This window comes from Embiotoca jacksoni, unplaced genomic scaffold (assembly GCF_022577435.1).
Source record: "Embiotoca jacksoni isolate LCO1_2020_lvr unplaced genomic scaffold, fEmbJac1.0.p SCAF_21, whole genome shotgun sequence".
Lineage (NCBI taxonomy): Eukaryota > Metazoa > Chordata > Actinopteri > Embiotocidae > Embiotoca > Embiotoca jacksoni.
Genome location: NW_027185352.1, coordinates 11144142 through 11166383, shown reverse-complemented (window position 1 = coordinate 11166383; position 22242 = coordinate 11144142). Strand labels below are relative to the sequence as shown.

General features: G+C 38.7%; 1 protein-coding gene across 4 annotated transcripts; it reads right to left on the bottom strand.

The window, feature by feature from the left end:
- Nucleotides 1-4549: 4549 nt before the first annotated feature.
- On the bottom strand, nt 4550-19457 carry il17rel (interleukin 17 receptor E-like). 4 transcript variants are annotated; one of them, XM_069156975.1, is made up of 18 exons: nt 19225-19457; nt 17390-17417; nt 16701-16850; nt 14768-14874; nt 14286-14400; nt 13959-14003; nt 12912-13051; nt 11998-12069; nt 11844-11898; nt 11562-11725; nt 10002-10046; nt 8638-8695; nt 8313-8455; nt 6799-6858; nt 6645-6702; nt 5617-5748; nt 5073-5135; nt 4550-4976 (listed from the first exon to the last, which is right to left on the bottom strand). In XM_069156975.1, exons 1-18 carry the CDS (start codon nt 19336-19338, stop codon nt 4858-4860), a joined length of 1668 nt encoding a protein of 555 aa, XP_069013076.1. In that variant the 5' UTR covers nt 19339-19457; the 3' UTR covers nt 4550-4857. The 4 variants fall into 4 exon arrangements, with proteins under 4 accessions (XP_069013076.1, XP_069013077.1, XP_069013078.1 ...); XM_069156976.1 differs by having other exon boundaries at nt 4550-4943; XM_069156977.1 differs by having other exon boundaries at nt 4550-4943; nt 5077-5135.
- Between the last annotated feature and the right edge of the window lie 2785 nt (nt 19458-22242).

Sequence of the window (22242 nt, the reverse complement as noted above, 5' to 3'; positions counted from 1 at the left end):
CAACACCTCTTTGCCATTGCGTGTTCGGTTCAGTTTAAGATTAACTTTGATTCTTGGATTGTTTTCTTCATTTATTTTTATGTCATGAAAGCTGCACAAACTGTATTTCCCCAACTTTCCTTCATCTCCCAAAGATATTCTAAGCATGCAGGTAGTTTAGTATTTACAGCCTGTAAACAGTACGGCAGTTACACATGTTGCTGTCAACAAAGTAGGATTGCTCCATTCAAAGCAAAAGGTGCTTTGGAAAGCAGATATCATATGACGTCTAAATCAAAAGGGAATCCCTGCAGGTCATAGCAGAGTTCTTCAATAGTCAGTGGTTATTTAATCAGCACTTAGACCATATTCAATGGGTTTACAAAGTATAAATAGTACAATAGTAGTAGTTGAATTATTACTTATGACAACCCATGAACTATGCTACTTTCACCCAAACAAACACCACAGGGGGGAAAAGATCTCTTTGGTATCTGGAAATCTTTGAGGGAGATAGAAGTGCATTTGAGAAAATTAGACTTCCATTAAGTACATTTTTTCTAAACTCTTGGCAACAACCCTGAAACAGTTTTTTTGTTATGGTATACTCGAGCATATTGAATCTGAACTGAAGACAATTCATTATAAGACCAAATAAATGCCTTTCACCTAATTTTTTTAAGACATTTTCAAATATTATTTACTGTGCAAAAATCATTGATATTTTATTACAAAGTTCCACAATTTCTGTGGACTACGTGGGTGGGCACTGCATAGTGAAGCATTTGAACAGGACCTTGCTCACACCTTAAACGTCATACCTAGCTGGGCCAAAACAAGCAACAGGCCTTTTTTATCAACAATGTTTGGGAATTTTTTTCAGAGGGAAATGAGTGGTGTGATGTTTGGATCGTCTCGACTTTAGCGAGTGTGTGATGCAAGTTGAACCCAAATATAGACACAGAACAAGCAAACCAAAGAGTGGTTGTCAGAGGGGGCATTTTGTAGAGTGATGCAGACAACTTGCACACAGGCAGGTTTCCAGAGAGGAAGGGGAGAGGAAGGGGAGAGGAAGGGTGGAGGAAGGGCGGATGAAGGGCGGAGGAGGGCGGAGGAAGGGAACACGGACATCAGAGAGAAACCACACCAAACCACACCAAGCACCCTCAACTCACACTGAAAAGGCTAAACATAACAGAAACACACAACAGGCAGGTTGGTTTGATCGATAAAATATACATTTTTAAGCGCTTTAGAGAACACAAATTCACCTCAAATGTATCGAGCTGGTGGCAGACATCTCAGCTATGCCAAAATGTGGCTAATTAAAAACTGCATGCACTTGTTTTAAACAGGAAACTTACCCGCTGGGCATGAGTCAACAGTAATCACCCTTTGTTACCTGCTCTGGATTGTTTTTGCTGCGTCATCATGAATTATAAAGCTGATTTGCAATTACATACTTACAGTCAATTGTGATTGCTTCCTCAATGTGATGAAGGTATGATAAACAGATTATAGCGTAAAGGTCACTCAAATGTTCCCTTAACACACATGAAGATGTTTTATGATTCAAGCAAGAGGAAACATTCCTTGCATGCAGTATACAGGTTCCGTCAGCAGCCATGTCTTATGAGAGCCTACTCTGTTCTCAGGTGTGTTGCTCTGCATTGTAGGATAAAAAAAAAAAAAAAAAAAATTGACATCACTTTTCACTTTCCTACTTCCTCGGTTGGAACATTTCAAAGAAGAGATTATTTTGTCTTCTCGTTTTATATTTAACTCACCTGATGTTTTACATGCCAGCTAATTGTACATTCAAAAAAACCATCTAATAAGGAAATGTGTTCCGGTACACATCGACCAAAACACTGACCCATTTAAAGCTTTACAGTAACAAACAAAGTTTCTCGTGCGTCACTGGATGGATTGTGTACTTTTATCTACATAGAGAAGTACTTGTTCTTTTAAGGGGACAGGGTCCTGTGTTGAGCAACACCATTTGCTTATGTAAACCAAGCATAAATCCTTCCTGTACTGTGGAAGATGTCGGTTGCACAAGTGAAGTTCTGAGAACAGAGGCTATGACAGGAAAACAGACATGTGTAAGAACCTTTATTTGGAACTGAAGCTTTTTATCACTTCCAGGTTGTTTTGATGCTTTCCACACGACCACGGCGAAGTTAAGCAATGATTCAGGAGTCTCTAAGCTTAGGCACTGGAATCAATAAATGGAGCAGGCATCTGATTAATATTCCTAATATCGGGTATTAGTGCAGCTCAATGAGACATGAGGACTTGCATCTTTGTAGCTTATGAAGAACTCAAAACTATGAATAAGCACAAATGGAATTATGCAGTAAAAAAAAAAAAAAAATTTAAACCAAAATTATTTTCATGTTAGGAATTCTCTCAACCAGCTTCATGAGGTTGTGACCTGTAGCTTTTCCAATACTCTTAAATCAGTTTTTGGGAAAAATAGCAGCGCACAGCTGAGCACTTCAAAATCGATTTACAGGATCAAACAACTCTTCATGCATTTCCTTTTACATGCTTATTTGCCTGTATTATTTGTAGAAGTTCCCTATGTAAATATATGCATTTTTCCTACATCATGTCTCTCTACTCTTTTGTAAAAATCAAACTCTTTAATAGGGTCATATATCTCTTATTTAATTGCCTTTCATATAATTCTTGTTCCTCTAGATTTTAGCATAGACTAATTTTATTATTACCAAAGTTGATCAGCGTTGAGGGCACATGCCAGCACAGATTATATGCACATTATTATTTATTCATCTATAAATTTAGACAATTTTCTGATGCAATTTGTTTCACAATTATATGCATCTTCTTGTATTTAACCAGACTATAAAGCTCTCAATGTTCATTTTCTGCCAAATATTTTTGTTTTTTGGGCATTCGTATTTCCTTTTGGCTCAGGAAACTCACCCTCCTTAATTAAATGGACGGTTCATTCACAGCTGGATTCTATTGTGCAATCCTCTTTGCTGATTTCCTTTTTGTCCTCACCAGTCTTTAATTAGTCATTTCTGCAGGATTCAACACTGATAATGGCTTTTAGATCAAATGCAGTTTTCTTCTTCTTTTTTTTTGCCCTCAATAAATGAAATATTATTGAACTGTGAGTGCTGGTATTCTTTCTTTTTGACTTTTGAACGCATTCCCACATACGCTGAGCACTTGCTGATTGCTTTTCCATCACTCTCCATTCCAGCTCATCCCAAACCATCTCAGCTGGGTTTAATTTGAGTGATTGTGGAGGCGATGTCATCTGAAGCAGCTCTGCATCTTGATCTGTCTTGGTCAAACAGCCCTTAACGAGCCTGAAGGTGTGTTTTGGGTCATTGTCCTGTGGAAAAATTCTAAGGGGATGCGGTGTTGCTACAAAATGATGTGGTAGCAATGCTGATTAAGTGTTGCCTTCAAATTTGAATAAATCTCCCAAATGAATCCCCCATACACCATTACACCTCCTGTTCTCTGCATCTCACAAAGATACGATGGCTTGAACCAGAAAATCTTAGATTTGGACACATCAGATGGAACAATTCATGGAGAGATGTATCGACTACTTCAACTTTGGGAAGCATTAATCTGGGCTTTACTCTGAGGTGCTATTAATTGCTCAGGCTGGTAACTCTTATGAAATTCTCTGCAGCAGTGGGAACTCATGGTCTTTCTTTCTTGGAGCAGTCTTCATGAGAGCCGGTTTAATCAGCCGGTGTTGGATGCTTTTTGCAACTGCAGTTGAAGAAACTTTGAAAGTGTAAATGACCTTCATGTCTTCAAGTAATAAGAAGCTGTCATTTCTCTATACTTAACTGAGCGCTTGTTGCCTTAATAAATTACAAGTAAAATACAGTTGTTTTCAACACCCCAACACTACCTCAGTACAACCCAAGTGATGACATCAAATGTGTTCAGAAGGCAAGAGAATTCCACCAAATAACTTTTGGCGAGGCTCCCCTGTTGACAGAAAGCCATTCAGGTGACAACCTCATAAAACTGGTAAATTTATTGTCAGCAAGGCAACCGGTTTTTTTTTTATTGTTGATGTCTTCAGGTTAGAAAATGGTAAAAGAAAATGAAGAAAAGCTCTTGATATATAATGCGGGACTTGAGGTTAAACTTAAAAGGGAACAAAACAGCAAACAGCAGCACCGGCTTGTTTGAACAAGTGTGCAAACAAGGTCCTGTGGGAGCTCTGTGGAAAACTAATTTCTGGGAAATTGCTGTGTCTAAATACCAAGAAAGCGTTTACCTGTGGGGGCTGTTGGAAAGCCTCCACGGGTTGTGGACAATTCAGTAATACACAGCAGTAGCAAATACCAGTTTGGTGAGCCTTTAGGTTGAGTGTCAGAGCTCCTCATTCAAGTCACTGCTCTTGTTTGCATGTCCATTTGTCATATTACATAATGTTGAATAGTCATGTGCCTAGTGCACAAACTTCTAATACAACGAACTAATGATGAGAAAACTATTTTGTGTAGAATTAATGCAAAAGATATGAGTGCATTGTATAAAATCTGCACTTGTTACATTTCCAGTATAGATTTTTATTTGAAAATAGACATTTAGTTAATACATGAACTGTTTAGCTGCAAGATGAATATTTTAACTTAAAAAATGAACGATGCTACTTTCACCCAAACAAACAACACCACACAAAATAGATAAACAACAGCCATGAACTCAAACGCGCATACAAAGCAGTGCATACTAAGTCACAAAATATTGGAAATATCTCTCCATACATTATTTACTGAACTCAACAGAGAACTTTTTATATTCCTTGTAACATCGTTATACTGCACAGTGAAAGTAGGGCATTTTGACGAGAATGCCTTTCTTTGGTCAGTTCGAGATTAAGTTGGCCTTCTCGTTTCCACAATGCAGTGAATCAGGTATGAGGACCCCTCCATGGAGAGCAGGTTGAGTTTCTAGTGCAGAAACCACAAAGTCAAGAGCAGGATCTGCAACAACAAAAACGGTGCCAGGTTTCAGCTGGAAGTGAGCTAATTGAAATTGGATTTATGCCACAAGGTTAACAAATCAGGTGATCACCTTACCTACTTGCTTTTCAGAGGTACAGACTCTTTCTTTCTTTCTGTTTGGTTTCCTCCTCTGATGCACTAAAATAGAACACGGGGAAATTGGATGAGGAAGCAGACCAATATATTGACAGATTTCATGCAAATGAGTTGTGTCGCAAATACAGTGATGGTACATGCAGTTTTAAGTTACTGACAACCTTCCATACACAGAATTAGACACATTTGTTTTACAGCAGGTGACTGTTGGAGCATAGACTGACTGGTAAATTGAAAGCTTCACGTTTCAACTCAGGTCCCTCTTTGCCAAAGCAGTCCGGTGCAGCGCCTAATTTACTGCTGCCATCTCCCCAGTCTGCCTGTCAATCTCCTGCTACGTCCTACAAAGTGAGCGTAGAATCGCTGCCCCATTTGTGGATCAGCCGAGAATAAGGCTGAGCTTCAGAATCGCTTTTCAGGACTCTACAACTTGATCTAAGTCAATTTTAGAAGAAGGGCTTACATTGCAGTGTGTCAGCACAGACGGTAAAACTGAAGCTTTATAGTGTAATTTTCAACCTACCTGTTAACACCACGTGGAGCAACAGAGTGACAATAATGATGCTGGCAAGGCAAACACCAGCTGGTACAACAACCCAGGTCAAGTCCCAAGTAGGTTGATCGGCGATGATATGACTGTCAGGAGATGACTGATCTGTGAAGAGAATTTACCATGTTTAGATGGATGTACACATGGCATTGATTGGGTCTTATGTGTGTCTTTTGGAGAAATAGTTTTGAGAAATATCCTTATTTGAGTTTTTTTGCAGTTAGAAAAGAAGTTTGATGCCTCTTGTTCCTTCGAAATAAAGAACTAGCAGAGATAGCTTAGGTCAGCATTAAAAGTAGAAGCAGTAAGAAAAGTTTGTGCATAACAAGTAAATAACATGTTATCAGTAAACAGTAGGTGCTGGCGGGTAGATTTTCTTCTTTATCTTTGGACTGAGCAAGGCTAGCTGTTTCCTCATATTTCCAGTCTTCGTACTAAGCTTAGCTAACTGGCTACATATTGAGTTAAAGTGGTACCAATCTCTTCCACGTCTTTTGAGTATAATAATAAAAAAAAAATCTTTGTTTATCAGGCTTTTGAAAGATGAAACAACCAGTACACATCCTGTTCCCCTCTGTCACTCAAACCATTACGTTCCAAGTTATCTGTAAAGTCATTGTAGCACAAATAAAAATACTGAAAGCATATCAAAGGGCTCTTAATTTTAGTTGGAACCTTTTATGTTTACATGGAATGGTTTCATCTGTCGTTGCACACACAACTCAAGTGGAGTAAATGATGCTGGGGCACAGCATTATTTTTCAAAATGACATCAAGAAACCACTTAACTAAACTTCAGAGGCGCATACATTTGTGAATATCCATATTTTGTAAAAGAAGTACTGGAAACGATTTGCTTTTCAAACTAATGTATCGCCTCAGGCTGTGATTGTTTTAAGAGGAAGGAAAAGTTGGGTTAGATCACAAGATACGAGCACAAATGTGGAGAAGGAGGAATTCTTCTGTAGTTTGTAGATAGCAGCAGTAAAAACTGTACTTACTGCACTGTTTGAGACAGTGAATGACTGTGACAGCATACTTCACACCAATCATTTTCACCTGCGCAAATAAAAGAATATTCAAAGTCGTAATCTGTATATATTTGAAAAGCTATTCAGTTTTACCTGAAAGGTTCAGTTCACTACACAAACATACCTGGAGACAAGAGTTGCATAATTTCCCTGTCAGGTTTAAGTCAACAGCTTTGTGTTTCTCCTGAGAAAAAATACAAAAGAAACTATTGTTACCACCACATGCTTGTATGCCTCCGCCAACCAGTCAAGCTGCTGATGTTTGTACAGACTAAGGAAGTTGACCTTGGACCTTTTGGATGTAAAATGTCATCACTTCATAATTTTATCCTGTGAAACATTTGTCAAACCTTGTCATAATAAGCATTTTAATTATTGCATTAGGGCCACAAACATTGTTGCGAGGTCACAGTGAGCTTTGACCTTGACCAACAAAAATTCTGATCAGTTCATCCCTGAGTCCAAGTGAACATTTTTACCAAATTGGAAGAAATTCTCTCAATGCCTTCTAGAGATACAGGACGGACAAACCAACAGACAACCAGAAAACAGGGCTTTGCTCAGAGTGCAGGCAAATTGGATTTGCTACTTTAATCAGATGTTTGGGACAAACTGTACACATGGTTATTTGCAAATGAACAGATCCTTTTTGGTGTGTCCAGACATTACCAAGCTATTGCATGGATTGCTGTGGTAACAATACAAGCGCAACTACGCTGGCGATGTGGGTTTTCAACGTGAAAGCTGCTAGCATTGAAGCGAGAGCAGGCTTCTTTCCATGGACTGCTGTTGTCTTTCTCCAATCACGCCAAAATGTCCACTCTCTTATAGCAATCTGCTAGTAGTAGCATAGATTCTGCTCACTCTGTAAATGACATTGCCACTGTGTGTCGCATTGCAAGTGCCACATGAAATCGAATCTGAGAGCACCCAGACTGAGACGTATCAGTAGAAATTCGATGAAATGTAAATGTGGTTTGGATCCTGTTTGAAAAAAAATCCAGTTCATGTGTTCTTTTGCTGTCTAGACTTTCACAAATTAGATCTGGATACAATATGGATATGGCAAGAACTGGATTTGGGCTGGCAGTCTAAACAAGGCCATAGTGTCTCTGGCCTCAGCTGTCGTCAGTGCAGAGGAATAAAAAAAACCTTTAAGCTCTTATCCTGCAAATGGTGTTGAAGTTGGCATGGTTTTTGTTTTTTTTAATCTTCTTTTTGATGTGCTATGAACAACTCACTCAAGTGTTCAGGAGATAGACATAATTGAGCAATATCGTGTTTGTGTAGGTGGATGACTTGCCCAAAACCTTGTCATTGCTATAAAAACACAATTTTATAAGGTATAATTACCTTTACAGCGTTGTAGACAACAAACCTCAGAGAAAATGTGTTGCTTCCCGGCAACAAAAAGGTAATATATAACAAACAGTATTTACAACAGGTTGATATGTAATTGGTGGAAGCACGTTCTGAAAGCCCCGTCATAAAACACAAATACAAGGCATGAGGTCATCGTATCCATGCAGCTTTTTAGCTGGATATGAAGATTATTTAATTAATGTCTTTAGAATCTGTGATGGAATCTGCACTGCTGATAATAATTCACAATAGATTAACTTTCTCTTTGGTACCTACCACTTGCAAGTGTGTTTCATTGTTCTGGCACACAGGATGACCTGCAAACTTCACACACAGCCTCAGAGAGAAGGTCGTAGTGATCTGTGACCGCACCTTCACTTCTTCACGCCCCTGTTGTCTCGTCACAACCACGTCCCATGCTAGAAATTATGACAAAGTTATCAATAGTGACCATAATTGTCATGATGTAATCTGCTGTATAGGTGGCTCTAAATTCTCTGAGGTAGATTTGTTGCCATGGACTGAAGCAGCATCACCATAGATAGTCATGTGATATGATAATATGATATGATTAGCCTGCTGATTTGAGAAAAAGTGTCACCTTGGAATCTCCCATCAGCAAAGGGGCACCTGGTCCAGGACTGAGAGCCTGCAGTGAACTGAGGAAGATATTACATTTATATTTTTAAGTCATCCAGCAGTATTATAAAACACATTACCATGTTTTTAAATCCTAAAACAGAGAAGCTTGTTAAACACATTATGCCATATCCACAGAAAATAGTTTAAGTGAACAACTTAACCACCATATAAAACTAGACTTTACAAACTGTTAATTTTTTCCAAACATGTATATATACGTGTCTTTTTTTTTTCTTATTCCACAGGTGTAAATGTAAATGTAAAAGTTATTTGGTCACCAGTTAACTTGTACTGTTGAAATGAGCTGCAATTAATTATAATTTACAGTTTTTTCTTTTTAGTTAACTCGTGATGGTACACCAACCAGGCCCACCTAGATATAAAATAAATGGCTTAAAAAAAAATGTAAATACCAATAGCATTATACTTCCCAAAACAAATATGTAATGTTTTAATCCCATTTGTGTACATTTTTAAAACTATGTCCACCTATGTCACCAAATATTTGTAGACAAAATTTTACATTAATTCCCAGAGAGAAATATTTATACGAGGTGTGGTAAAAACGTGCCAAGAGTTGCACTTGAACAGAGTGAAGCAAAGTAATGAAGCAATAACATTCCTGAGTATTCGGTGTTAGCTCGCTTGATCAACATCAGCACATGTGTTACACATGTTCTTGAGCAGAGAGCGCTAGTCAACATTTGCGTCAAACTCGGGAAATCGGCAAAGGAGACCATTGAAATGCCTCAGAAAATCCAAGGCAATGAGCCGTGAGAGGTGTTCTGAGTAGCATTTTGCAGAACCTCACTGACCGATACAGGACAAGGCACACCAGGTCACCCAGAGTCTGATGGGGATTTTCTTTGTCTTTTGCGGGGCTGTGCACCTTGAATTTGTCCCCCAACGGTGAGACTGTCATCACCGAGTTCAATTGTGACGTTCTGAGACGTCTGAGAAAAAAAACGTTCGGCGTAAACCACCTGAACTGAAGAATTATATTTTATTACGATATTGTTGGCATGTTTCAAAATGTCAGACTATTCCTTTATAACAAAGACAAGTAATTTGAACTGCCACTGAGTTCTAGTTGGCTAACCTGGTGAAAAGGGCGTGCAATCGTATACAAAAACAGCAGTCTTGGGTTACCGAAAACAGAACAAATATGTTTTGCTTGTTAAGTTTCACTTTGTACAGTAAGTGAGAAGTAATCTGTAAATACTAAAAGCAGTGGCACTGTTCTAACAGATAGGATTTATTTCAGCCCTGTTGTTTCTCTACAGTGAAACTATTAAAGCGTTAAAGAGGGAAAATGATCATTACCTTCATGCACAGTTTCGGGTGCGGGTCCACTTTAGTAAATGTTATCTGAAAAACATTGACGAACGAAAGAGTCATTAACGAAATATCATCAGTTCCTAAACATAAAACAGTGCTCCTACTATTATTGAAGTGGATATGTACATATTTACTTTCGATCAAACTGACTAATGCGTCACTACTCTTGTTCTGTTTGGGTTTAGACATAACAGGTCTTTTTAGGTCAGCTTTAATCAGCTTTCAAATGAGACAGTCTCTGCATCACCGGCTATTTTCATGTAACCCACATGAAATATAGGGCTACTAAAACCCCACATGCCATTTAGAGGTGTAGTTCTATCATTTCAGGTTGAAACGTAACGCACCGTCATTGTTTCTAGAGGGTAAAGAGTGGCACGAACAGGTAACTGTTCTTGGTATGAAACGGCATATAAAAGTTGACTATTTTCACATACTAGTGTTAATAAGCTGTTCTTTAATGAGAACCTCGGCTGTGAACAGGAGAGAGACGGTTTCTGCCGAGTTAATTGTGTTCGAAACTCCGGTGAGTTGAAGCACACACTCCAACGTACTTTGGTGCATGTTGTATCATTGAATTTTCTCAAAAGAATTCTTAGAAGTAGTAGTTAGCTGCAAGCCTGCAATGTAGCTGGTCAGTGGAGCAGGTTACACATTAAAGATGCATTGCACTCATTCTGCTAACACTGAAATCTGTTGATTTTTTTTTTTTTTTAATGATTAACCCACTGTAATGATTTGCAGTGCAGTTACACTGTAGCTGAATCAATTTTGTTAGTTAAATACATATGTTAAGTGGGTATTATTTCAGTTCATGTTCATGGGATGCGGTGTGGCCAGCCGTAGGACCCGTCCACAGAGGACATCTGAATTGCTTGATTGTTCATCTAAACACCAGATAAGAACCAACACACACTATGAAACCGACCTGGGTAGAACACAGGAATAAAAAAAAAAAAACAGTCCTAGTGGATTCATTACACACACGGACGGAAAAGAATCAGTAAACACTTTTATTGGACATAATTTGTTACTGGCATAACAAGGACTATCAGCAAAGAATTTCCTGCTGTCGTCCCAACTTTTTATCACCTGTGTAAGATATAAAGAATGTTTAGTCAATGAGGAAGACGTTGGCATAATAATTTCAGACTGCTTTTTTTGTAAACAGCTGGCATCACAAACCACATTCACACCAGTCAATGACAGAACATTTTCCAACAATGGGACCATCTCCTGTTCAAATTCCTGACAGTTATTATCTATCACTTGGTGTCACAAAGTTGGGTCATTTTTCAGACAGTGACTAATTGCTATATAACATAAAGCACCAGACAGTCTGTTTTTAGAACCCTCTGTCATTTGTCTCATAAATGTAATCCTTTCTGTTAACTGCGGTAGTTCTGGCGTGCCTATGTGTACAATCATGAGCACTGTTGGCTCACATGCACAGTAACATTAAAGGTATTTGTGGCCCCTACCAGCAGCTAGAAGCCTTGCCAGCTAAACACAGCTCGCTGTTTTTGACATTTTAATAGTTTGTACCTTTTCTCTTCCAACATTCCTGGAGGAGTGAGGCAGATCCACGCAGACACTGTCCTCTCTTTTCTCACACAACGAAACCACAGCCGTAACTGGACAAGAAGGCTCCCATAATAGAGTCTTCTCCACTGGGTCAAAGGTAATTCCAGTCCACAGTTCCTTGAGACCTGCAGGCAGATGAGGTCACAGTTATTTTAACTGAGAAAATATCCGTTTTTAGTTACAACAGAACACACTCAGTTTTGTGTAAAATTAGTTATGACTAAAAGGAATCAAATGACTCACGGTCTTTGAATGGGCACACCTGGACTCTACGGGCATCCGTTACAACTGACCAACCCTGCAGCGAATTTATTAGTGAGTATCAAAAGTTCCCTTTCTTGGAATTTGTGAATAATAGAAACATATCATAAATGCTGAGTGTTGGTTTGAACTTTACCTCAATACATAGGCAGGGCAAAGGTCGAGAGTAGGAAAGTATGACGCTTTTTACCGGTTGCTCCTTCTTTATCTGGAACGTAAGAAAAGTTTTTCAACTTGAATCCATCTTTCTTTGGTGTAGATGTATGTCCAAAGTAATGGTTCTTGTTTTTTCTTGTGTCACATCCTTGATTCGTCACATTTTTTCAACAGAATCTGACACCAGCTTCCTATGAGAGCTTTCAAGAGTTTTAAAACAGAACATCTATAATAGACGACTCTACGGTGACTGGAAGATACTATACATTCATTGAGTTGTGCATCAGATAACGGCACTGCAATCGTTAAAGTTTGCTCTGTTAAAGTTCACAGATAATTAGTGAGTCAGTAAATTCTAAAATACAACACGAATGAAGTGCTGACTCACTAGAGCGGAAAGCTTTCAACTTACGAAGGGGTGCCCTAAAATCATTAGCATGGCTGACCACATGGCTCGTAATTTAAAAGGATGCTTTACTGTGTCTACTTTAAGTGAACACTTTGCAGGGCAGTTGAGCATTTACTGTTAGCAATGGATAAGAGGTGGAATATTGACAGTGAATTCATAGTCTCTAGTTCCACTAACTTGCATTGCTTAGGACACAAAATGAAGAGGGTTAGATGAGCTTCTCTCAACAGTCCAAAGTCCACATAGTCCCTGTACCATCCACACTTATTGTACCTTAATTATAGCAACCTTGTTTTACAAGGAGAAAATTGTATACATATCTGTTGTGTAGTTCTACTTTTCTCACACTGTGGTACTTAATGCCAGATCTTGTAGTCCCTTTACCATGTGCCGTGTCCTGTCTCTCAAAAAGTTGAGTTCATATTCAATATTTTGCAACACAAAAAGCTGTTCTGATGCTCATTTCCAAAAAATAAAGGTCTCACCAGTGTACTGGCCCCCGTGCCAACACAGATGAAATTCTTGTGGCACAGACGGAGTAGGTAGTCACGATCTTCAAGCATGTCGGACACATTAACACTCAGCTCTTTCATCTCTGGGTTTACATCGTACGACAGCCTACCAGCTAAAAGAGACAAAAGAAACAGTGAGACAATTTTGAAGATAGAATGGGGCGGACGTTAGGTCAACCTGTAACCTTGACCTTTGGCCACCAAAATAAAATCAGTTCATCTTTGGGACCGAGTGAACATTTGTACCGAGGCATTCTTGAGATCACTCTCAAAAGCCTGGGACATACGAAGGGAAAAAACTAAATCTTAACAGGTGCGTTCTTTTTTGAATTTGTCTGACTTGAAAGTAAAAAATTGCTGACGCACTCGGACCACCACTCACAAAAACATGTGTAACTCAGGTGCTGATTTTTATCAAGCGGTGAACCTTGGAGTACTTAATCACAAAGGATACATCACAACTTTGTGCTCCGTTTGCACGCAGCAGGAGCAGTCTCAGAACTTATTGATCAACCTGCGCACCTGTCCCCAAATTATAACTTAAATAATCTTAAAGGCACTTAACATACAGAAGTGCTTATAAAAAAAAATGTTTTTAAATGACTAATCAAGAAACAGAAGCCCTGTTCCATTGCAAAATGACATTATGAGTCAGCAATACTGCAACACATTTGGGAAACTCCAAAATCCCAGCAGCACGTACACAGCTCATTACGGAAAACCTGCACAGCTGTTCTGTAGTTTTTATTTAAAAAATTTATTACCCCCAATATGTCATTGACTGTTTAGCTAAATCTACACACACTGTATACTCAAAAATATGTGTTCTAAAACATTCTCAGGACAGACAAGTTTCAATCAGTCCTTTGACCCACCTTAAATGAAACCTAAGTAATGTTTTATAAAACCATTTACAGGCTGATGGGTAAAGCTGTATGGGGTGACGGCTGTAATGAGGTATAAGAATTGTATGTAAGACATAATTATGCATAGTTTGGTTCAGAAAAATTAAGAACTTACTGATGCATTCTGGGACATGTCTTTTCAAATCCTCATTGATGCATTCTGTGGAGAGATGTACGATATTAAAAGATTAAAAGTACCCTTGGGAAATGACAAAAGAGACAAGAGAGATGTGTCAGAAGACCCTCCTAATACAGTTTTCTCCATGGAAATAATTTACTTTCATCTTAACATAGCTGGGGATCACAGTGTAATGTTGCCTGTTTCTACCACATACAGTACAAGGAAATACTTGGCGTGTTGCATAACACCATTTACTGACTTCAGTTATTCTTCAGCTGACTGTGTGTTTTCCTATTCCGGTAAACGTGTGTGTATTCTCACGTGGAGTGTGATAGGTGCTGGCCAAGATTACACCACAGTAGTTTGCCACTGTTTTCACCGTTACTTGCACTTGTTGGCTTGGAGAAATGGCAGTGCAATCATTCTCAATCTCCACCTTCAGGGAAAAGACACAAAAGCTGTCACGTCTGCCATGGTTCAGCAGTGTAACCATGAAAGCTGTTGTGTTTGAAGTAAGGCATCATACACAGCAGTGTAACCATGAAAGCTGTAATGTTTGAACATACATCAGACTAATTGCTACCATTCATCATTTATTTGACAGTTCAAGTAACTGATGCAAAAGATACATGCAAACAAAATGTTCCAGATGTCACAGAAAAGTATATTCTCCATGAATCTGTTGTTTGTCATCTGTTGCAACGTTATTTCATTCAAAGTCCCTCTTGCATCGCATTCTGGATTGAATTATAACTACATGCCAACAAAATGTCCAGTGATACCGACAGTGTTGTTAACTTTACCTGCAGTCCAGTCATTCTTTCTCGTGAAGTCCTTGTAAAGCTGAAAGTTTGGCAGTGTGGCATCATCCCTGCGGTGATGGTGCAAAAGGTAACACCGTGGATGGACTCTGTGGGAAAAAAAATGTCCCGGAGCCAAAAGTTGGATTCAATTCACATGGCACAGTTGCCAAACAGTGACTGTTAATCAGTTAATGTTTTTGGTGTGAGTTGGCATTATGTTAGGTGCCATACAGGAAGAACAGTGTTTAATGGCTGAGCGGACTACAGACTTAATCAGGAACTCTGTAAAGGTTATTGCAGAATGTGGCTGATGTGGAGACAACTACATATGTCTGCCAACATATTCATTTTTACCTGAACCTTATCAGATTGTGCGGTTTGTTTGCAGAATCAGGAACATGAAATGTCCATTGACATATCCAAAATGTAATGGCATAAGTTTGACAATGGAAAGTGGTTGTTTTTATAAATGGCACTTCCCTCCCTGTTAACCTTTGCATGCCTTTAAATGTGTCATTGGTGATAAACATCTCTAACCCTTACTAGTCTTCACGTTCGCTTGATTCCACCGAAAAACAGTCATTTAAAACTTCCTCATGGAAACAACTTTAAATCAGCTTAGTCACAACTTCTACAAGTGCAAAGGGCAATCACAGTATAGAGAATATGCCATAAACCTATAAAGCAAAGGTGGTGTAGAGAAGTTTTAAGTTATTGTTTTTAAATAGCTTGCAACCTACAGTTGCCACCAAATAACAAGGAATTTTTATATAATTATATGAACTTTCAAGTTATTCTAAAGACATTAATAAATTTGACATATTATACATGAAATATGACTCACTACAAAAAGTAACTATTTAAAAAAACTTCTCACTTAACTTTAGTTACCCAATACTTCTCCACCTTTAAACTATTCCAAGTCCGCCACACCTATATCTTTGTTTAATATGTATGAAAAAGGAAAACAAGACATTGTGGTTTAACAAGAAACCAGCCGATGATTTGAGTGTTATCTACTGACAATGAGCAGCTTTGTTCGATTCTATACCCTGTGACTCCAACTACAAAAAGCAGTCCAGATGTTTTGTTCACAAGGCAAATCTGATCAAAACCCAAGTGATTACTGAGTCTAAACTTCTCACTTTTGTTGGCAAGCCAGCCAAGAAAACGCAACAAAACATTTTTAGATTAACTGTGGTGTTCAGTGAGATGCATTTCATCTCTTTTGATAAATGCTAACTGCCTTCACGTCCTACCGCTGCACCACGCGAAAACGTGCCCAAGCAATGCTTCCATCGAATGTTTACAGATGATACTGATAAACCCTCCACCCAACTCCAGGCAAAACAAGTGTTACTGGGATTGATGTAATGTAATTACTGAGTTCTTGATTGTAATCCGTTACACTTGTCATTGCTAACAAATAGTAGTTTCATTACTTTAATGTTACTGAGTAATACTTCCAAACACTGTGAATTGGACCACCAACATTTAATTGTGATGCCTTTAATCAAACCACCAAGTACATTTATCTGGTAGAGTGATGCATCAGAGGTTGGGAGCTCAGTCATTCAGTAATTCAGCATTGGCATTGATGCGTATTATTCCATAAATTTCCAGTTGAAAAAACAAACTGATGGAAGCTCAAAGGTTTTCTGCTTGTGGGATGGATCTGTGGATGGTTAGGTTGAGGGTTTGCCATTTCGTTGTTATTCATGGTGGACACACAATGCTTTCAAATGACTTGAGTGAAATAACTCAATGTCCCGCAATAATATTTGGTGCCGACATGAAAACACTCCTCATGATTGCAATAACTTTGGCAATTCACTGACATGCAAAAGTACTGACATTTCAATCAGCCTCAGCTATACATGTTGTGTGCATGTAGTCCACGTTGCATGTATTTTAAACCATCACATTTACATACCAGAAAGTTGTAAAACTGTTTTGATTCGTAGGTGTAGTGAGCACTTCTGCCTCCCATCACATCTCATGACTGTGGAGAGGCTGATGTTGGGGAACACGGAGGTGGTGTTGAGGCCTTCAGCGGGGTTCTGACATGGAGTTGGGAACAAATCTACGCAGGACAGGAATAAATGTGAAACATAGTATTTTTCTGAGCCTATAATGACATATGGCCAATGTTTTTTGGAGAAAAAAAAACAACCAAAATTTGCCAACATTTATATGTGCGTGTTTGCTGTCAAACACATTGTATAGATGTGTGTGCTATCTTGAGAAACAGGCTGCCATGCCAAATGAAGGCTCAACCGTGTACGCTCACTGTGCCTCATTGACAGGATCATTGAGCTATTTTCACGCAGCAACATTCCCACCATCATAATTCCTTTTTATCGCTTTCTGTTCTTCAGACACACGTGTTTTTGTCAGTGATGTGTTGTTTGGCAGATGTACAATAAAATATAAGGCCTTTATTTTCATTGTATGCCATTTCATGTCTTTAGCAACAGTAACAGTAAAATGCAAAGGTATTAAATGCAGACATTGTAGGCTCTTGACAGCCACACACACAATACACAATATTATGGTGAGTCAAACATGTCCTTTGTGCATTGCTGCACATACGATGTAGCAGCCACGCGTGTCTGTACTCACATCTTTGCTTGGGCTTGCAGTGAAGTCCCTGCAAAAAGAGAGAAAGCCAAGGCATTCAAATGGAACTTTTTTTCTGTGGATATTTTGAGTAGGAGCTTCATTAATTAAGTAATTCTTAAAAGAAAAAACAGTAGCAGCTCTACAGGAAAGGGGGATCCCCGGCCAGTAAGGAGATTTTTACATCCTCATTACTCCTTCAGGCAAAACGGAACTTGCATGTATGTTTCCAGAGATGCAACAATGTGCATCATTACCAACACGTCCTCACCGAAAGGACAAAATAGGTTTATTTTCAATAACACAGTGTTTTTAGTGCTCTATGTAGGACCAACACTTTCTGATAACTAAACGACAGAATAGCTCATTTGCCGAAATGACATTCTGCATGTAACCGATAGAGAGGAACAGTGACAGGCACACAGGACCTCCACCATCATGTAAACGTAAGTACGTTGTAGAATGGTCGCACATGACAATCGTTATGTATGGGAAGGAAGTTAAATATGTTACACAAGTTATTTTTGCCTACTAAGTTAAAATACATCAATGTTCCCTTTGTTGAAACACGGGACACGGACAACGGTCTCCTGGATGTAAGTCCAGTGTCTGACCAACCCTGCCTGGCTTTGCCCGACTATTGCACACAGCTTCAGTCTTCAATATGGAAATGACCATGTTCACATCAAGGTTTGCCAGCCACTGTGAAGGTCAAACCAATCAGCAACTAACCTCCTTATCTCCCGTTATTTCTACTATGGCCACGAAAGGTTGCAATAAATGTAAATGTTGGCAGTATTAAGCTTCTAGCACAGAGGACCTACATTTGTTCAGGGAAGGATGGTGGAGTCAGTAAATATAATTTGCTTAGGCACGGTTCGAAAATGTCAAATACATCCTGGTTCACTCGTCAATATGCTCTTTGAAAATTAGTCCACATATCTATGTGCAGATTCCTGCACTAAGTGATGACGAACTGTGTTAGAGTATGTTTTAATTTGTATAACATGGAGAAAGTAATTTATCTTTCTAAATATTATTTAGAAAATGTTCTTTTCTTTATGTCAAAATGTTAACAGATATCTGGAAGGCAATTCAGGGATTTTTTTTTTTGGGGGGGGGCACTGTTAGCTGCTACAACAGGAAACTTGCAAAAGTGTAAGAATTATGTGTGTGGGGGGCATAATACTGAGGAAAAATAGGTGAAGCTAAAATATTATAAATAATATAAAATATAATATAGTAGAAAAGTCTGTTCGGGTCACTGAGTAGGGCATAAACAAGGTTTGTTACCTCTCCACCCAGATAAGTTTGCAGCTGTTTCCTCCTTTTCCTCCAGTAACTTATTACCCAGGTATACGTTCCAACCTTTAAAAAGCAAGGACTGCTGTAGACACCAGCTGTATTAACATAAGCCCAAGCTAAAAGGCTATCCTCAGGGAAAATGTTAAGGTGACTAAATGGGTGAGTCAGTGACAGGAACTGTGTACAGCTGTGCTCAAATTCCAAGTTTCCCCCCAAAAATAAACTGAAATACAATTGATGTCTTTATAAACCAGAGTAGAATCAGTATGTAGCCCCAACAGTGCATAGTAGCAGTGACAGTAATAGTAGTACAGGAAGTAGTAGTAGCAGTATTACAGAAATTATTGTAAACAGGGGTGTATTCTTTTTTTCTCAATGGAAACAATAAGAAGCAGCATCAACAGTATTAGAAGTCATGTAATATTAGCAGCAGTAATGTCAAAGCCATACAGTAAGATCTAATAATAGTAGCACAATGACAATCTGAGTGCAGTATTTCTGTGGGTTTAGAGGTGCTGAGGATATAAATTTACCTGAGAACACCTGGTACCACATTTCTCAATCCTGTCCAGTCTTGTATTTTCTGCTGCAGCTCCATTCAGACCCAAGCAGTAGTAAAACATCAGCAAGTACACCCAAAGGATCATTTTTACCAGCCAGCAGTCCTCTCTGCTTCTTCTTCTTTTTCCGGTTGAGTGGCAGGGTCAGATGACACTTGACTAACAGATAAACAGCACGTTGAATAAAATCTTTTGTTTATTTTGTCCTGAGGATATCCTGTGTGTAGTGAGCACACAGAGTAAATGACTGCTCCTGAAAAGAGTTTATTCTCATATTCTCTCAGAGGCGGGGCTCTGTGGCCAGGTTTTCCTCTTTTGACAACACTTCTAATAACATTTCAATTTTGTGTTCATACAAGTCACTGAACACCCTTTTATCTTAATGTCATGGCAGTGAACCATAATTAAGTGGAAAATACAACAGGCTGTGACAGGATTTACTGGAAAAGAGGAAAAAGTCAAATATGACATTTATTATTATTTCTTCAATTCATATCCAAAACAAATTTTCAGGAGGAAAAGAGCTTGGCACACCTTTTTACTGGAGAAAAAAAAAAAAAAAAAAAAAAAAAAAAAAACTTTGTTTACTGTCAATACAAAAGTCCTGCTGCTGAACTAGTCTTGCCTGAACTGGCAATTGGCTGAAACTTGATAGCATTATGTTGTACTCGCCTTCAAAAGCTTTTTAAATGGACAGGGAAAGGTATGCAAGAGATTTAGAAGACATGTATATAATTTTTCAAAGGATTCTTTCATGTTCACGAGAAGGTCGTATTTCTCAACATTTGGTTGATCTGTCAACTGGACAAAGACTTTGGGAAGTTAAATGTCAGGGTTTACAATTATAACAATTAGAGCATGAAATAAACTTTCTCTTGGCTTTACTCTACAATTTCATTCGCTTACATGAGCAAAATTCTGTCAGGGTGAAATTAGCTGGAAGGTTGAAGATCCTATACCATTATAGGGCGGTTATATACTTATTTTTTTTCATGTAATAATTCATCTAATTTGCCATGAGTAACTTTGAGCCTGAAAAGTGAAGTCAATGTTAATGTTAAACTGAAATACTACTGAGGGCCCCTAGGGGCTGCCTCCAAAAATTCAAGAAAAATTTGACTTCTATTGAAAAAGCATAAACTTCTCATGAAATACAGAGTATGCATTTTTTTTTTCCACAAATCATAATGGTTCCATTAACTAAATCCATCCCTTCGGATCAGGGACATGTATGTTTGGGGGGGCGTCCCTGGTGTGATTGAAATGCCTGGGATGCAATCATGTTTCTGGTATAAGTGGGCGAGGCCTGATTTATTTTTATTATTTTCATGTATATTTATATTGAACCTCACATGTTGATATCCTCTCACTGTCTCACTGTCATATCTCGTCACACCCTTTACACATGTCTGTTTCAGTCTAATTCTGAGAAATGCAGAGTACAGATGAGAGTCAAACATGAACACTTCTCACACCGTCCCTGATGTCATTTTTTCATTTCCAACAGAGTTCATACAGACCGTTGGTACAGATAGGAGCGGAGTCATTGCAAAATAACTAAAAGGAATGTCGTGTGGCAAACTCGGAACTTCCGACAACTCCAGTGCTGGGCAGGAGACATGGAAAAGCTTGTAACTTCCAAGTTAATCTCAGGTTATTTGATAGTCTTTATAGTAGTTAAGTCCATTACAAATAAATTTGGGTCAACACAAGTTCAAAGGGTTGTAATAGAAGTCTGTAGCATGTGTGAGACCAGGAGTTTCTACTGTTTTTTTTATGATCAGGCCCAGTAATTCTTTTAAATGCTGTGTTGTTATATGACATCAAAGTGCAGAATCATAAAAGAGTAATGGAACAAGTAAAGCTGATTACCACCATGCCAAGTTTCATATCAAACAAAACTAAATGTCATGACGTGCCTGATGTTAAATACAGAGGCTATGCTTTCACAACACAAAGTGTTTTTTTTTTGTTGTCAAAGATACAACTTAAAAAAAAACAACCAACATCTATATTTCCGGTACTAATAATAGCTCATCAGCTATGTTGTCACAACTGTTTGGCCAAACACACAAATGTGTAGGAGATAAGCACCCACAGACACGCCTGGAAAATCCATGACATAGACACACATTCAAACGGTGCCAGTCAGGTGTGAACAAACAAGCATGCAATTGCAAATTACCTGGTTCTGGCACATATCCCAGCTTTTGACTTCGTTGAGCTTCAAAGAAGAAGTAGTTGAGATGATACAATACTAATACAATACTGATGTGACCTAGATTCCAAGCAAAGATAAAGGATAGAACTATTGACATCGGGTCTAGTTGTTGCATGTGTTTCTGTGTAGCTCTCGTTTCTATTTCACAGAAATTTCATTGGCTTGTTGGTGGGTATAACTTGTCCGTCCACTTTTGTGTGATGGCTCTATCTACTGGGGCTTCATGTGTATTACAATACAGTATGTACAGTCCCCCCCCCCCCCCCCCCCCCCCCCCCCCCCCACAGTCATAGTCTCAGGTTAAAGATTGAGCCAGCAGTTATAATTGTAGTAAATTGTTAAATCAACAGATTTTGGGTTGCAGGCCCTTCAGCTGTAGGCTGACATCGTGGTTGTTGTCGATGAGAGACTTGTGTGTTTTCAGTGTCCTGAGCGACAAATTCACGGAGCACAGCCCCACAAATGACAAAGAAAATCCAAAATCCACCTGGTTGCATGCCTGATTCTGATGTGTCTTTTTGGTTTTGGACAGTGACGTTGTGGAAAAACTCGGATGTCACTATAAACAGCTCACTTGGCTTATTGCTTCGTTGCTGTAGGCTTCATAAAGCATTTTTAGGTGCTACCAATATTCAGAGTCTGACACAAAATGTTATGTTCATGAAGAAATTCCCGTGTGAAGGGACCAGCGCTCACAAAAAAACGGGTGTCACTCAGGAACTGTCACCATACACCATAATGATGTGAAAAAAAACCTTTATTGACTTTGT

Bases quoted from the DNA above. Each gene is read 5' to 3' on its own strand.
- il17rel (XM_069156975.1), bottom strand. From the start codon at position 19,338: ATGATCCTTTGGGTGTACTTGCTGATGTTTTACTACTGCTTGGGTCTG. The intron at 13,052-13,958 runs GTAAGTTCTTAA...TGTCTCTTTTAG, and splicing joins ACATGTCCCAGAATGCATCA to CTGGTAGGCTGTCGTACGAT. The intron at 4,977-5,072 runs GTAAGGTGATCA...TTGTTGTTGCAG, and splicing joins TACCTCTGAAAAGCAAGTAG to ATCCTGCTCTTGACTTTGTG.